We start from the raw sequence: 18384 nt of genomic DNA, 5'->3' as shown, positions 1-18384 counted from the left end.
TGAACTCAGGGAGCTCCATGCTATATATTTTTAGGAGGGGCTCCACCCATCCTAGTTATACCCCTTCCAGAAACCCCAGGGTGATGTCTTCACTGGACGTTTGAGTTTCTTTGTGAGCATAATGATGAATGGGAATTTGATCACCAGCAAGGCACAGTGCATGATTGCATTGCTAATGTTAGGATGGAGGGATATGTATTTTTTTAATCTTTTATTTTTATCTTAGTACACTAATTGTAAAGGCATATAATGTTGAGCCTGGAGAGAAACATTAAAGAGTACTCATGTAATTAGTGGATGCTGCTTGAGTTTACCAATACAGTGCTGCCCATAATTATTCATACCCCTGGCAAATTTTGAAAAAAAATACTTTTATTCAACCAGGAAGTCATTTTTTGATGGGAAATGACATAGGTGTCTCCCAAAAGATAATAAGACGATGTACAAGAAGCATTATTGTGGGGAAGAAAAAAAACACATTTCTCAGCATTTATTTACATTTAAGCAAAAAGCGTCCAGTCCAAAATTATTCATACCTTCACAAACTGTCACAGGCCTCAATTCACTAAGATCATGCTGGAGATAATAAGGCAAGAGAAAACTTACCTCCACACAGTAAGGGCTGGTTCAGACGGACGTTTGGAGGCGTTGCGTTCGTTGGCGTTGCGGCGGCAATGCGTTCGGGCTTTCAGCAGCGTTTGCATTGCGTTCGGATGTGGTCGCGTTTTTTCTTCCCGTAGGGGAACATTACCCGTCGCGGTTAACCGCCCCTGGAAGCTACATGTAGCTTCCAGGGGCTCCTTGAACGCCAGGGAAAATCGGGACCCGAACGCCGCGTTCGTGTAAACGCGCGTAAAAGCTTGGTACAAACGCTCACATTCACTTGAATGGGAACGTTTAACGCCAAGCTCCGAACGCTGGCGGTAAACGCTGCACAAACGTCCGTCTGAACCAGCCCTAAGAGAGTTATCTTATCTCTTCATTCCTTACGTTACCTCTTCTGTAGTTAATTTACCTCCTCTGTAGTTACGTTACCTCCTCTGTAGTTATTTTCACACGCAGTTAATGAACAGCCTGTCTTTAACTCTGGAGTTATTTTAAGGATTAAAGAGTTAACTCAAAGACAGAAAAGTTAACTTTAGGTTTGCCTGAGGTAAAATGTTTCCTGAATACTACATGCCTTATCACCATGGTAACAACGCTAGAAGAGTTATTAAAGACAGGAGATAAGCTTAGTGAATTGAGGCCACAGTCTGTAGAACGCCATCCCAAATAGTCCAAGCTGTTTTAACCTGCCTGGCGTTCTATTAAGATCGCCAGGCAGGCTGCGGGAGGGTTTTTTTTTAATAAAAAAAAAACTATTTCATGCAGCCAACTGAAAGTTGGCTGCATGAAAGCCCACTAGAGGGCGCTCCGGAGGCGATCTTCCGATCGCCTCCGGCGCCCAGAATAAACAAGGAAGGCCGCAATGAGGGGCCTTCCTTGTTTTGCTTATATCGTCGCCATAGCGACGAGCGGAGTGACGTCATCGACGTCAGCCGACGTCGTGACGTCAGCCGCCTCCGATCCAGCCCTTAGCGCTGGCCGGAACTTTTTGTTCCGGCTGCGCAGGGCTCAGGCGGCTAGGGGGGCCCTCTTTCGCCGCTGCTCGCGGCGAATCGCCGCAGAGCGGCGGCGATCAGGCAGCACACGCGGCTGGCAAAGTGCCGGCTGCGTGTGCTGCTTTTTATTTCAGCCAAATCGGCCCAGCAGGGCCTGAGCGGCAGCCTCCGGCGGTACTGGACGAGCTGTGCTCGTCCAGACCGCCCAGCAGGTTAAAGCATCCTAATTACCCTGCTCGTATATGCCTAAATGCTAGTTCATCAAGGGTGAATTTGAGTATCAAGCCCAAAGTTTCTAAATGTTTTCAATTTCCAGTAGCTACAGTGAAAAGTAATATTAAAAAATACAGCACTGTGGAAAATCTCAGAGGACATGGTCAGAAGCCAAAAGTGACACCTGTGCTGGCCAGGAGGATAGTGAGAGAGGTGAAAAGGAATCCAAGGATCACCACCAAGGCCATCCTGGTGAATCTGGGCTTTGCTGGTGTTAGGGCCTTTTTCCACTAGCCTGCGATTTGCGATTTGCTTCTGATCGCAAATCGCAAGGTACATTAAACTAATGGAAACTGCAGCAGCAATTTCCATTAGTGCGATCCGATTGCGATGCGATTTTGGTCAAAGCGCAATCGTCGTCCTGCCGCGTTTTGTATGCGATTGAGCTGGACTATAATGAGTATAGTAGCTCAATCGCAATCGCAATCGCATGGTGGAAATTGAAACGCGATTGCGATCGCGATTGGAATCGCGATCGCAATCGCGATCGCATTTCATAGTGGAAAAGGGCCCTAAATGTCTCAATACAGATAATCCAACGGACACTGCACACGGCTGGGTTCCACAGATGCAGACCAAGGAGGATGCCACTTCTCCAGATAAGGCACACAAAAGCTCACTTGGCATTTGGCATTTGCAAATGCTCATCTGGACAAAGAAGAAGACTTCTGGACTTCTTTGTTATGTTCAGATGAAACAAAAATTGAATTGTTTGGTCACAATGATGTTTCCTTCATTTGGCGTAAAAAAGGAGAAGCCTTCAACCCAAAGAACACCATCCCCACTGTCAAACATGGCGGTGGGAACCTAATGCTTTGGGGTTGTTTTTTTAACCAATGGACCAGGGAACCTAATCACAGTAAACGACCCCATGAGCAATTCGTGAGGATTCTTAACAACAACATCAGGCAAGCTGCAGAGAAACTTGGCCTTTTGCACCAGTGGACATTTCAGCATGACAATGGCCTCAATTCACTAAGCTCATGCTGGAGATAATAAGGCAAGAGAAAACTTACCTCCACACAGTGAGAGAGTTATCTTATCTCTTCATTCCTTAAGTTACCTCCTCTGTAGTTAATTTACCTCCTCTGTAGTTAAGTTACCTCCTCTGTAGTGATTTTCACACGCAGTTAATTAACAGCCTGTCTTTAACTCTAGAGTTATTTTAAGGATTGGAGAGTTAACTTAGAGACAGAAGAGTTAACTTTAGGTTTGCCTGAGGTAAAATGTTTCCTGAATACTACATACCTTATCACCATGGTAACAACTCTAGAAGAGTTATTAAAGACAGGAGATAAGCTTAGTGAATTGAGGCCATTGACCCAAAATACAGAGCAAAAGTGGTGAAGAAATGGTTAGCAGAAAACAACATTAATGTTTTGGAGTGGCCCAGCCAGAGTACTGACTTGAATCCAAGTGAGAATCTGTGCAGGGAGCTAAAGATCAAGGTGATAGCAAGAAGACCCTCCAGCCTGAAAGATTTGGAGTTCATTGCTAAAGATGAATGGGCAAAAATACCTGTGGAGACGTCTGATTATATGGTGATCTGCAGAATCACCAATAATACAGACACTGTACCAGATTATTAGGTGATCTGCAGAATCACCAATAATGCCAGTATAGCTAACACAGACTGTGTGAGTAGTGATTGGTGCAACCGTAACTCAATAGTTTAGCGAGACCTCACCAGAGGGGCTGATACTGAAGAGATAGAATCTCCCGAGGAGCGGGTGATTCATACTGTACTGCAGCCTAGTGATCACCTGAGGAGCAGGTTATTCAAACAATACTGCAACTAACGATCACCTGAGGAGCAGGTGATTAAGACTGTACTGCAGGCTATTCTATACTAAGAATCCCTCACCAGAGGCTAGGCCCACTGGTGAGGGCAGAGTGGTCAGACAGGTTAAGTTCAGCAACAGAGAGGTAAGAATCAGGACAGAATTGTGAGGCTAAAGGATAACAGGTAAACAGGCTGTGGTTCCGCAACAAGTCAGATAGGCAGAAGTACAGTAACGACAAGCAGGAAGCAAGGTCAGAGGTATAGCCAGAATCATACACATATAATCAATAATAAACAGAATTCCTAGTCTTGGTGTGAAGTCCTTGGTTTCAACACCTGGGTCTAGTCTAAGGTCTGAGCGCTAACACAAGAAGTATTCACGACAGCAGACAGCGCCTGAATGAAGCCCGGAGGTCTAAGAAGCAGAGGAGACCCCACTGGCACGCCCCCTGCAGTCAGCCAATCCGGGGCACCGCGAGACTCCTCTGACGTCAGCCGACGAGCCTCCTCCCGGCATAAAGGCCCTGTTTGCCGGGAGGAGGCTTGTCGGCTGACGTCAGAGGAGTCTCGCGGTGCCCCGGATTGGCTGACTGCAGGGGGCATGCCAGTGGGGGCAGGGACACGACGGCAGCTGCGGCGGCGGTGTGGTTCGCCGCAGCTGCCGCTCGTAATGTTACAGCTGGTCTGCAATTATAGGAAGCGTTTGATTGCTGTAATAGCCAATAAAAGGCATTTCTATTGATTATTGAAAAGGGTATGAATAATTTTGGACTGGACTCTTTTTGCTCAAATGTCAATAAAAGCTGAGAAATGTTTTTTTTTTTCCACAATAATGCCTCATGTACATCGTCTTATTATCTTTTGGAAGACACCTATGTCATTTCCCTCAAAAAATGACTTCCTGGTTGAATAAAAGCAACTTTGTCACAATTTGGCAGGTATATGAATAATTATGGGCAGCACTGTATGTAGGTCCATTTCAAGGCATGGGCCAACAAAGTCTGTTCCTGGACCTAGGGATCATGCTTAGTGTAAGGGATAGCGGAGACAACGCCGCCATGCGGGGCAGCATGGCGGCGGTCTCCGCTTCCCAGCCGGCGAACTCCGTCGCTCATGCGGAGTGGTCGGCACAGGCTGGCAGGGACACCGCCGCTACGACTGGCAACACGGCGGCGGGTCTCACATGGCGGCAAGCGGACTTCAGTCCGCGGGTGGACGCGGACCCGAGGCCTGGCTTCTTCATTACACAGAGGCAGAGGGTCACACGCTCGCGCGCAAGGAGGCAGGACTTTTACCTCCTACGTAGGAGGCTCAGCTGACTCCTCAGTCAGCTGACCTCAGGAGGTGTCTTGATTGGTTGGGACTCTGGGCAGCGCTGGGCAGCTCTCTGGCTACATATAGGGCTTGTGTGTCAGTAGCAGGTTGTCTGCTGTTGTGAATACATTGCTGTGTTAGCGCTCAGACCTTAGCTCAGTGCCCTGGTGTTGATACTAAGGATTTCACACCTTAGTTAGGATTGTACTTTGATATTGTATCTGTGTTTTGACTTCGGCTATCCTTGACTACTCTCTCTCTCTACGCTATTGTACTTTTGCCTATCTGATTCTTGTTGACGACCTCTGCCTGATTACCGATTATTCTTCTGCCTTCCGCTCCTGTACCGCTGCCGTCATCTCTGTTGCTGAACCCTTGCCTGTCTGACCTTTCTCCCTTCAATGGAACGTCTCCCACTGGAGGGTTATCTCTGAGGCTTGCCTCTCCGAGATGCCTGCCCCAAGCAGATGATTACTGCTAGGGGTCGAGATTCCTCACTCTGCCTGGTTAGAGGATCTCACTCACGGGGTTCCCATTCAGAGGTAACCACACCTCTGAGGAATTGCCGTGTGGTGGATATTTCCACACTTCCGTGATATATTACTGCCTTCATTGTGTTCTTTTGCTGGGTGTCCAGAGGTTAGCAATATTTCTGATTATCGGTGATACTGCAGATCATCAATAATCGGGTATATATCTGCATTCTTGGTGATACTGCAGATCGCCAATAATCAGATTCTCTCTGCGTGCTGACACCAATCGTTACACTTAGTTTTTTTTTTCTGAGGGGTGACCTTAAAGGGCCCAGAAGACAACTTGGGTTGGGGGGGGACTGGGGGGGGGCACATTTGGCATAATGCTGCTTTAGGGAAAGGGAGGGGGAAGTCGGTTGGGGGGGCACCAAGTTAATTTTTCCTAGGGTCTCCATTGTAAGAAGAACCAGAATTGGTTACTGCTAAAGATAATTTCAAAGTAATAGCAGCACTTGTTATGTTTCCTTTGTTTATTTGCCCAGGTTTTTTATGTAGACATATGGGCCCATACGCAATTCACGTTTTCTCCCGAGTTTTCTCCTAGGAGATCATTTTTAAACTTATTTTTAAAATAACTTTTCAGCACTTTGCAATTGAAAAATGACGAGGTACAATCAACATTATTTTGGGCATCTTCTCACTTGCTTGTGGTTTAAAAAGCATTTAATTACAAGATGTGAAAATATCACCCAGGAGAAAACTGAGGAGAAAAAGTCAATTGCTAACGGGCCCTGGTTGGAGTTCCCTTGGATTTGAACTTTTATATGTGGATAGGCAAAGGTAGTGCCTATTTTTTCCACTTATATATGGTAAGTTTTAATGAAATACAGTAATAGATGGATGATGTAACTTCCTAATAAATGTGGTCTGATTTAAGAGACTTTGCAGCCCTATGCAGATAGTGTCAGTCAGGTGCAGCTTGGTTTTAGATGTGCTGACATTTCTTATTACTGTGTACAAAACTGTAAGTTCAATTTTCCTGAGGTAAAACACTAGTAGACTAAACTCTGAACAAGTAGACAAAACAAACTCATTTTTTTTGTTTCTAGCAATGGGCACATACCTTTCCCCTTTACGTAGAAGATCAAATCCTTTGTTTATGTCATCAATATGCAATTTGTGGGTAATCAAACCATCAACTTTGAACTTTTCTGATATCAAATCTAAAACCAGTTGAGGAACTCTGTCCTTGCTTTTATAACCTAAGATAAATGGAAAATGGAATGCAAAAACAGACATGTAAGTATTTCAGAAAACAGTAGACCTTGTGGTGTGTCCCCACCCAGTATGCAGTAGTTAGAACCTACCAAAGTGGAGCAGTGAACTGGCAACAAAGTAATGGACACCCAGTGATGGCGAACCTTTCAGAGGCCGAGTGCCCAAACTGCGACCCAAAGTCGACTTATTTATCACTGAGTGCCAATGGGGGGGTTTGCGCCGATGAATGGGCGTGGTCATGACATTGTATGGGTGGAGCTAACATAATGATGTAACAGCGAGGCATAAGAAAGCAGTGTTTCCGTCATGATGTGGTGAAACGAGGATTCGCATCATGGCTGTGCAGAAACTGTGTGATGCTATTTATTAGTATACCGTAACCCCAAAGCAGCAAATATAGCCAACTATGACCATCAAATAATAAATGCAGCAACAGTTACCCCAGACACCAGAAAATAAACGCAATGTGGGCAGCATTTCACCAGAAAATAACGCAATGTGGGCAACATGTCAGCAGAAAATGACGCAACGTGGGCAACTTGTCAGCAGAAAATAACGCAATGTGGGCAACATGTCAGCAGAAAATAACGCAATGTGGACAACATGTCAGCAGAAAATAAAGCAATGTGGGCAACATGTCAGCAGAAAATAACGCAATGTGGGCAACATACCAGCAGAAAATAACGCAATGTGGGCAACATGTCAGCAGAAAATAACGCAATGTGGGAAAACACCTGAAAAAAAAAGAATTTTCTCACCTGACAGAAGTCTCATCTCCCGGCGGTGGCGTGCAGCTCCACGATTACCTTTCTTCAGCCAGCCGAAAGTCCAGCGCTGACAGGACGTGCTGACGTCTGACCAGGCGCCCCTGTGAGCAGAGCGGGGAGGGGATGGGGCAGGGCTTCGGGTCTTCCCTCGGCAGGCATCGGCTCCTCTCGTTCGCTAAAGAGAATCGGCTCTTCGCGAACGACCCATCACTGCATGTGGAGTTCTCGGCGGCAGGGGTTGTGGGATTAGTGATGGTAGCGGATACCGCACGCGTGCCCACAGAGACAGCTCCATGTGCCGCCTCGGGCACGCGTGCCATAAGTTCGCCATCACTGGTATAGGGGATGCTAGGCTAGCCTTGCTAGTCTGAAAACATGTTTTCCTACTTTTTATATCACACACAGTTATCATATTTGCTTTTGTGCATAAGTATTATTATTCATTTAGAAATTACAAGTTTGCAAAGTACAATTTTTTTGCTCTGAGAGCTGCCATTGCATTTTATTCTTAACTGGTTTATTCATATTATAATGTACCCAGAAATGCTATCTGAGTATCTGTCTGTGTTCTGGAGTGTCTGCACATTCAGAGAAATTCAGCCGGCTGCCATTGGGACGGAGGCTCCGGGCCATCTCCACAAAGACCACGAGACACAGGAACTCTTTCTTCCCCTCGGCGGTCAGCCTCCTAAATTCCCTCCACATACTACCAACAATGCAAACCCCGATGAGCTGCGGGCGGTCTGTGCCATGGCGGAGCAGTCAACCGCACCAACCAGCCCACTAGACTAACTGTCAGACATCGCAGTGTCACACTGGGGACTGTGATATTTAGGGATGTATAGGGCAATGCAATATAAAGTATAGTGCAATGCAATGTATAGCGGTATGCAATGTAATGTAACTCACGCTAACTGATGCCTCTACGGCTCGCTGCTATCTATGTCTCTATCTATGTCTTCTTTTCTGAGCTAGTTGTATTGTGCCAAAAACAATTCCAGGCATGACCCAGTCATGCTTGGCAAAATAAAGTTTTCTGATTCTGATTCAGATTCTATACTGGGACTCCTACCTATGGCTAGCTAACTACTGGGACACTTACCTATGCCTACCTACCTATACTGGGACTCCTACCTATGCCTAGCTAACTACTGGGGCACCTACCTATGCCTATCTACCTATACTGGGACACCTACCTATGACTATCTACCTATACTGGGACACCTACCTATGCTTGCTTACCTACCTATACTGGGACTCCTACCTATGCCTAGCTAACTACTGGGGCACCTACCTATGCCTATCTACCTATACTGGGACTCCTACCTATGCCTACCTACCTATACTGGGACTCCTACCTAGGCCTAGCTAACTACTGGGGCACCTACCTATGCATATATACCTATACTGGGACACCTACCTATGCCTAGCTAACTACTGAGGCACCTACCTATCCCTATCTACCTATACTCGGACACCTACCTATGCCTACCTACCTATACTGGGACTGTTACCTATCCCTAGCTAACTACTGGGGCACCTACCTATGCCTACCTAACTACTGGGGCATCTACTTACCTATACGGGACACCTATCTATGCCTACCTACCTATAGTGGGGAACCTACCTATGCCTAAGGTCGTTGCTCCATTGTGGACAGACCAAATTTGATCAGCTGGACACTCAGTCACTGTTGTTCTGTCATTTAGCTACCTCAGCTCGACCATATGGGCTTGAAAACCACCATGGCCTGCACTCCCGCCATGGTGCGCACCAGTCCAACACGGCCGTCACTACACAAACAGATGTTTGCGGTGCGTTACACAGTGAGTTTGGTGTGTCAGTGTGAAGCAGTGCTCTAATTACACTCCCTGATTGATGTATACACATGCAAGATGTTTTAAAGCACTTTAGGCCTGCAATTTAGCATTCAGTGTGATTTCTGCCCTTAAAACGCTGCTTTGCGTCCAATCCAGATTTTTCCCCGGGACTTTGGGCATGTATCCCACTCCACCATGCCCCTCTCCAGGTGTTAGACCCCTTGAAACATCTTTTCCATCACTTTTATGGCCAGCATACTTTTTTCTATTTTTCAAAGATCGCCTCCCCATTGAAGTCCATTGCGGTTCGTGAAAGTTTGCGCGAACCGAACTTTTGCGGTATGTTCGCGAACCTAAAATCGGAGGTTCGGGACATCTCTACTCAGTAGTCTGTAAACTGCAAATATTAGAGAATGATGCAATGTTATAAAGAAAACCTATATAACTGAAATTAAAAATATGAGAATATTTTCTTTGCTACTAATGTTCTAGTAATTATCCGTACTACACAACCAATTCAGTATATCATTTTTTATTTTTTTTTTGCTTCACTGTAAGTTAAGGCAGTGATGAAGTAAAGTTGACAAATATTGTCAAAATAAGGTTTGAATTCCCTGGTTAATAGAAGGCAGAACTAATGTTATAGTAGTGGATTACAACACCAATACCAATACCAATACATTGGTGTACCAATACAGGTTACATTTATGCATTCAAGAAAATTCCTACAAGAAAGTGCGTTATACTAAGTAAGCCTAAAAACAGAGCTATTCAGGCAAAGTTTTAAACATAGATTAATAACCTCTGTGAGTATTACAAAAAAAATGTGTATTGTACAAAGCAAAATACTGGGAACATATTGGATAGACAGTTTACAATATAGGGCTTTATTTTGTTCATGAGTGGTTATCTAACTATCTATCCCAGATTTTATGGTAATTAGACGCTTTGCCTCTGTGTCAAACAATTAAAGGGAAGAGCACAAATTTCCCACAATCTTAATTTTGCATTGTAATTCACTATTATATGCAAAATAATAATGTGAAGTTTTGAGAAGAATTATAATTTATTTCATTTGTAACTATAATCAGAAACCTTAATTTTGTAATAAAATGTAATATGGGTAATTTTCATGTAGTTTTGCAACAATTTTAGCGGTATACATGCTATCATCACCAAAACTGCTGTTAAGGGTGGGATTTTTTTTAAAAAAGACCTTGTAGTTTTTGCAAAAAAAATACTATTTTAAAAATTTGAAGGAAAAATGTTTTTAAACTAAGCAAAATGTAATTTTTCCTTTGATTTTTAAAAATGTTTTTTTCCCCAAAACAATACAAGGTCTTTTAGTTTTTGTTTTTTTTTAACTATTCCCCTTAATGTATGTAGCAATTTTGGTTACAATAGCATGTATGAGGGTTTTGTTATTAACTGACAAAGTCACCATGAAATTTAGCAAAATTACACTTAATTACACACAATTATGAATGGATTATGTGAAACCTATTTAATTTCCAATTCATAAATATGTATGGCCATAATTTTGCATAATCGTAATTATCAGTTTATGATTATCAATAGTAGATTTGTTTCTTGTGTGTCAGCTTGTCAGTGTTTGAGGCAAACCAATATTGGTCTTAAGATTGCCTTGCTGCAAAAAGAACTTCTGAAATGAATGTCTTGTTATCATTCTCAAAATGTCTTAATAAGCATAATTTTGGGTCTAAGGTGAAAACCTATTGTATTTTGAAAGAAAGCAATAATTTGTTTCTGAAAAACGTTCACTGGAGGGCATTCCCATAGCAGACGGAAAAAGGATAGTTTGTGGTAATTACATTTAGGACAGATACGTTTTTAATGAGATGAGTATTTGACGAGTTAACAAGGAGTTAATTAAGTTTGATGCAATTTACACACTTGCATCAGTCTATCTCATACAGAAACATACTTGACGTACTGCAGTCAAAGCATTCTCCTGTTTTTCTTCATCCAGGCTTACACCTGCATCAACGCTTTTAATCATGGATGGCTCAACTGTTTCCAGAGCTATGTAAAATACAATATCAGAATATGTTTTGCCAATCTGATATCTCGAGGGCCCCAATTGAATATTTTAAAGTATAAGTGGATTTGTAAATGTAAGTTTACATCCTGGGAAGTGAGCTGTTGGCCACGTCCTAATTGTTAGACTATCTAAACAAGAGACAATGTGGACCCATCAAATGTAAAAATTGCTGAAAAAGGGTGAAATGTTACAATCAAGATCAGAGATATTTAGCTTGCATTTATAGAAATATTCATGTCAGATTTGTATCATACATTCTGTATTTCTCTATCTATATAACTTGGTTTTAATACACTGAAAATCTGTGGCCCCATGTATCCAAACCATGGAAGAGTTGTGAACAGGCGAGTTACTGTCTTTAACTACTAGCCGACTGTGTCACACCGATGGGCGCGACCGCGGCGGTAGCCCCTGGACCGCCTAACGGCGATCGGCGTAAAGTTCTGGGGCGGGGATTTGCAGGAGATTGCACGCCGACGCGCACGCATCTCTGCTTAGATGGCGGAGCTCCGCTCCACCATCAGTCTCCCAGCGGCAATCGCCTCTAGGAGACTGTTAGGCGAAACCGCCGTCTAATAACACTGTACAGCGCTGCGATCTAAGGCAGTGCTGTACTGGGGACAGCCATGTCACTTGGCTGTAGAGATGAGCGTAATGGAGTAATTACGATTTCGCGAAATTTCGCGTAATTAGTGTAATTACGTTTATGGCCGTAAGTACATAATCGTAATGAAGAAGGATTTCGCGAAATTTCGCGTAAGCGTAATTTTCGCGTAATTTTCGCATTGCAACGGGTATTACGAAATTAATGCGTATGGTCATGCTCCCGAAGCGGAAAAGTTGACGCATGTATCAATGTTAGGTAGCCGCCGACTTTAAGGGTTAATAGCAAAGCCCCCTTAAATGCTAAGAGCCTCAAATTTGGAGAATATATTAAGGAGATCAGGAGGAATAAGAGGAAAATTTTTTTTTCAAAAAGACCTTATAGTTTTTGAGAAAATCGATGTTAAAGTTTCAAAGGAAAAATGTAAACATTTAAAAACCCGCCGACTTTAACGGTTAATAGCAAAGCCTGCTTAAAGTTTAGGAACACCAAATTCCCAGGGTATATTAAAGGGATCAGTGGGAATAAGAGGAAAAAAATTTTTTTCAAAAAGACCTTATAGTTTTTGAGAAAATTGATTTTTAAGTTTCAAGGGCGAAAATGTCTTTTAAATGCAGAAAATGTCATTTTTTTTTGCACAGGTAACAATAGTGTATTATTTTCATAGATTCCCCCAAGTGGGAAGAGTTTTACTTACTTCGTTCTGAGTGTGGGAAATATTAAAAAAAAAACGACGTGGGGTCCCCCCTCCCAGACCTCTTTAACCCCTTGTCCCCCATGCAGGCTGGGATAGCCAGAATGCGGAGCACCGGCCGCGTGGGGCTCCGCACCCTGACTATACCAGCCCGCATGGTCCATGGATTGGGGGGTCTCGGAAGGGGAGGGGCAGCCAAGCTTTCCCCTCCCCCTCCGAGCCCTTGTCCAATCCAAGGACAAGGGGCTCTTCTCCACCTCCGATGGGCGGTGGAGGTGGAGGCCGCGATTTCCTGGGGGGGAGGTTCATGGTGGAATCTGGGAGTCCCCTTTAAAAAGGGGTCCCCTAGATGCCCACCCCCCCTCCCAGGAGAAATGAGTATAGAGGTACTTGTACCCCTTACCCATTTCCTTTAAGAGTTAAAAGTAAATAAACACACAAACACTTAGAAAAAGTATTTTAATTGAACAAAAAACATAACCATGAAAAAAGTCCTTTAATATTCTTAATTAACCATTAATACTTACCTGTCCCTTTAAATAAATGATCCCTCGAAATAGCCTCGGAAATGTTCTATCAGTTACAATGTAACAAAGTTATTACAATGTAACAACTTTGTTACATTGTAACTACGCCGCACCCGACGTCACTCACCGCCGCCGCATACGCGTCTGCGCTGCACACATTCCCGACAGAGCTCTGAGCTATATAGCTCAGAGCTCTGAGAAGCATCTTTGTATTTTGGCTCCAAGGACACTTGTCTATTGTATATTATGTCATTCATAGATTATTATCATTAAGCAGCTCCTCAAAATAAAGGACTCACAGACACAATTAAAAATAAAAGGATTCTCAGCAAAATTGTTAAAAGGATCTTTTTTTATATCAGAAAAATCATTTGTCTCTAGTGAGGTGGTGAAGAACTATGAGTTAATTGGTCATCTTTTGCATGAAATGTTTAGCCTGCCAAATATCTGCACAGTCAGTCATTTTTGACCAGATAGTTGCAGTTATTTCAGTAAAAAAAAAAAACAAACAAACAAAAAAAACCATGGCCGGCAACCTTTCCTATTCTATCTCCTAGAAACTAGCAAACATGGACAGGTCAAGATATTCTAACTGTACTTTTATCAGCAGCACATTGATGAGTCATCATTATGGTCTTAAGCTTTTTACAAATGCTAGAAGGTTTTTGTCCAAGAAACGAATGTACTTGTTCTACCCCAATGCATCACCAAGAGAGCCAGAGTGCCAGATCATCTTGGTTAGCCTTCATACTTCTTACCCCTCCCACTCCTGTCTTTCTTCTTGTCCCTCCTCCCCACTTTATAGCAAATGAATCCATTGCTAGGCTGCATGCTAGTAATTCATCTGTTCAGCAGTCAGCACTTGCCTGCAATCTGTTGCCTGAGGGATTGAGTCCCGATCCCTGCAAGCAACAGTAACTGTGCATGCGTGCACACCTTTAGGAGGTCTTCTCAACTGCTGCAGGGGCCTGACCTTTTTTACTACTTGTGGCTGTGTCAACATTGTAAGCTCTGTGTATGAAGAGTTTGGCCATTCCATAGCCTTCAAAATTCACAAGGCAAGCAAGAACACTTCCATTCCACTGTAAGAGTGAACAGACGCACCAACAGGATAAAAAGTGCTAAAAAGCTTAAAATTCCTCAGGAGGTGGGGGTGGACTCGCCTCCCTGAAGTAGACAGGATACTGTAATGATCCGCTCAGCTGGATGCACTGGCAGACAGCTGTTTGACCATTCCTCTAGTCTGTGGGCTGCAGGTCTCTGCAAGAGAGACCTGTTTTTCCATTACAAGTTTCTGGTCTGTTCTGCTGCTGAGGAATTTGCATACACTCGTTATGCAAATCCCTTACCTGCCTCCTTTGATGACTGGCAGTATAAAGAGCTATGTTTCCCAGAGTCCTTTGCTGGTCATAAGGATTTTGTCCTGTGTAACACGCCTGGAGTATCAGCCTTGCTCATTGTTTGAAGATTAGCTTAGAGTAATTCCTGGGACTGCACTAGGCAGGTTTCCCTAGTGCAGTTAGGATTGCTTATCTGTTTTGTTTGTCTGTTGCGATTGTCCTGTCCCAGCGGTGGTCGACAGGAAATCGTTCTGTGTGTCTGGGTGCTAACCTGAACAGCGGTTGTTACTGGTAGCCCCTTCTGATCTGTCTTCCTGGATCGCACTAGCCTCTTGCGTTAATGCTGTGGATCCTTCTGTTCTGTCTGCCTGGATCGCACTAGCCTCTTTCGCTAGTGCTGTGGATCCTATCTCTCGCTTGTTCATGTTTTCGTGTGTCTGTCCTGTCTGCTACGAACGCTTGCTGGAGGCTCGGTGAGGTAACCATTAAGCAAGCGCTCACGTCCTCTGTTTCATGTTTGTCTGTCGGTGGTTAGTTAGGCGTGCTTGTCTCTGTTGTGCTTATCACGCGGAGACTGCGCATAAACGCGTGCACTGTTGCGAATGAGTGCGGTGTTCGCGTTTAGCTAGCGTTTGTTATTTTCCGTATCTTCTCATTGTATGATTTGCTGTGCCTTTGCTACTCTCGTGCTCTGCCTTGCTGTAGCCTTGTGTCACCTCTGGCAATCGTCTCTCTCGCGATTGCGTTCCTACTTCATATCTGCTGTTGTGTATGCACTGTCGCGGGTTGGCGACTAGTTTGGTGCACACACATACAATCTGTCTCTGTGCTCATTCTCTTCCGCAATCGCTTCTCTTGCGATTGCGTTCTCACTTGGTTTCTTCTGTTGTATGTCTGCCGTCGCAGGTTGGCGGCTAGATTGGTGGACATACATACATTCCTCATCTGTGCTTATTCGGTCTTGTGTCGCTGTTAGCAATTGCCTTCTCGCTTTGTCTTCCTGGTTGTGTGTTCATCGTCGTAGGGTGGCGACTAGTTTGGTGAACACACATACCCTCTGTCGCTTTGATCTCTCTCTTTCAGGGCTATCTTGCCCTGCGTTTCTTCCCTTCGTACAATGCCTGTCTGGCGTGTGTGGTAGGGCAGAGGAGCTGTTCCTCTGCACCCCACAGCTCCCCCTGTCGACAGGAATTTCCCTCTACAGGTGCATTGCACCTTTTGCTGGGTTCCCGCAAATTATACGCTTGTGGGGGATTTCCGCCGTGTCAGCGCACGTATTGTGCGCTGAACACGGAGAGAATTCCACAATCGTTACAGATACTGTCAGTTTTTATAACAACAGGTTTATTTATATACTCCAAAACAAACAGTGTGAGAGGCGCTTATCGTGACCTTGAGACTATACTGTGTACTCCTATCTGTTTATTGCCTAAGGAAGCGGGAATATACCCGTGAAACGCGTTGCACTGTTTGTTTTGGAGCATATAAATAAACCTGTTGTTATAAAAACTGACGGTATCCTGTCTACTTTGGGGAGGTGAGTCCACCACCACCTCCTGAGGAATTTTAAGCTTTTTAGCACTTTTTATCCTGTTGGTGCCTCTGTTCATTCTTACATTATCAATATCCACCCCTGGTGGAGGGGTCGATTCCCATCTATTTTCCTTATCTACAGAGAGCGACTTTTAATCCTGAGTGAGGACAGGTCTAATCTCCTCACCTGCCTGTACAGTGGTTACCTAGGTGGTAACCCACACTTGTGAGTATATATACTATATACTTTTCAATTCCAACCCATTGTTTTGCTTACTACACTATATTGGGCTCTCGGTGTCCCCCCCTTCTTTATCACTTCCATTCCACTGTATTTGAAAATGTCAATCAAGCATTTGAGAACATTTGGTTACCGCCTGAAGAGGTGTCAAAAACCCAACTGAAGCGGGACTTAACTACAGAGAGGATATAAATACAGTTTTGTAGTTGATTGTTCTAAAGAAAAATATTTTACAGTGTTTTTTTTTAGGCTGAAATAAAGGCTTGGGTGTCCCTAAATGATCCTGATATTTGCAAGTCATACCACTAACAGCACAATGACAAGAAGAGATTGCACAACATCCTGGCTACTGTTGCTTTGCCAAAGATTGCTTTCCTTTGTTTTACATAGAAAGTAAACACAGCTGTGAAAAATTATTTCCATACCAACCTATCTGTCATTATTTAGAATCCAGATCATTTGTTTAGGTGCCAAACTTCACATAGTATAATTGTTATTTTTGGACTTTAATGTGGTCTTAGACAGAAAATTATCCATTGTTTAGTAATTATGTACAATCTAATTACTAATCAACAATGAATGTGGTAACATTCTGAAAGCAATGGATTATCTGCTTGTGTTTAAGTATTGCTTAACTTTCATGTCCAGTATTGAATGATTCCTGGTAAATCTGTAGAATGGTGGCTGGGATTTCCTTTACTGGGTAGATTTTCACAATTTATGTAGCTGCAGGGTACCAAAAAGGAGTCCTTTGGACCTTTTACTAGTTTCTCAAACAGCCTGCACATATTCAAGGGAGCTGTGACATTCAAAACTAAAAAAAAAACTGCCTAAAATTGTTAGAGCCCTAAATATATATGTAAACTTTTTCTTAAATAGATTCCTGTACAGTGGGATGTGAAAGTTTGGAGAGCCTTGTTAATCGTCATGACTTTCCTGTATAAATCGTTGGTTGTTACAATTAAAAAATGTCAGTTAAATATATCATATAGGAGACACACACAGTGATATTTGAGAAGTGAAATTAAGTTTATTGGATTTACAGAAAGTGCGCAATAATTGTTTAAACTAAATTAGGCAGGTGCATACATTTGGGCACTGTTGTCATTGTATTGATTCCAAAACCTTTAGAACTAATTATTGGAACTCAAATTGGCTTGGTAAGCTCAATGACCCCTGACCTACATACACAGGTGAATCCAATTATGAGAGAGTATTTAAGGGGAGTCAATTGTAAGTTTCCCTCCTCTTTTAATTTTCTCTGAAGAGCAAGTGGGGGTCTCAAAACAACTCTCAACTGACCTGAACACAAAGATTGTTCACCATCATGGTTTAGGGGAAGGATACCGAAAGTTGTCTCAGAGATTTCAGCTGTTTTCACAGTTAGGAACATACTGAGGAAATGGAAGGCCACAGGCTCAGTTCAAGCTAAGGCTCGAAGTGGCAGACCAAGAAAAATTTTAGATAGACAGAAGCAACCAATGGTGAGAACAGTCAGAGTCAAGCTACAGACCAGCACAAAAGACCTACAACATCATCTTGCTGCAGATGGAGTCACTGTGCATTGTTCAACCATTCGGCACACTTTACACAAGGAGATGCTGTACGTGAGAGTGATGCAGAGGATGCCTTTTCTCCACCCATAGCACAAACAGAGCCGCTTTAGGTATGCTAAAGCACATTTGGACAAGCCAGCTTCATTTTGGAATAAGGTGCTGTGCACTGATGAAACTAAATTTGAGTTATTTGGGCATAACAAGGGGCGTTATGCATGAATAAAAAGAACACAGCATTCCAAGAAAAACTGCCACTTACAGTAAAATATGGTGGTGGTTCCATCATGCTGTGGGGCTGTGCGGCCAGTGCAGGGACTGGGAATCTTGTCAAAGTTTAGGGACGCATGGATTCCACTTAGTATCAGCAGATTCTGGAGCCCAATGTCCAGGAATCAGTGACAAAGCTGAAGCTGTGCCGGATCTGGATCTTTCAATAAGACAACGACCCTAAACACTGCTCAAAATCCACTAAGGCATTCCTGCAGAGGAACAAGTACCACATTCTGGAATAGCCATCT

At 43.5% G+C, this 18384-nt stretch overlaps 1 protein-coding gene across 1 annotated transcript in view; it reads right to left on the bottom strand.

Moving 5' to 3' along the window:
• Positions 1 to 18384, bottom strand: part of LOC137547350 (alcohol dehydrogenase 1-like) — a 97285-nt gene that overhangs the window by 17288 nt on the left and 61613 nt on the right. Inside the window, exon 7 of the mRNA XM_068270863.1 lies at positions 6568 to 6706. Within this exon, the coding sequence (XP_068126964.1) occupies positions 6668 to 6706 (39 nt within the window). The 3' untranslated portion in view covers positions 6568 to 6667. The remainder of the gene's footprint in view (positions 1 to 6567; positions 6707 to 18384) is intronic.

The sequence above is a fragment of the Hyperolius riggenbachi genome, chromosome 1 (assembly GCF_040937935.1).
Source record: "Hyperolius riggenbachi isolate aHypRig1 chromosome 1, aHypRig1.pri, whole genome shotgun sequence".
Taxonomy (NCBI): Eukaryota; Metazoa; Chordata; class Amphibia; order Anura; family Hyperoliidae; genus Hyperolius; species Hyperolius riggenbachi.
This window is presented reverse-complemented; position numbering and strand designations above follow the sequence as displayed.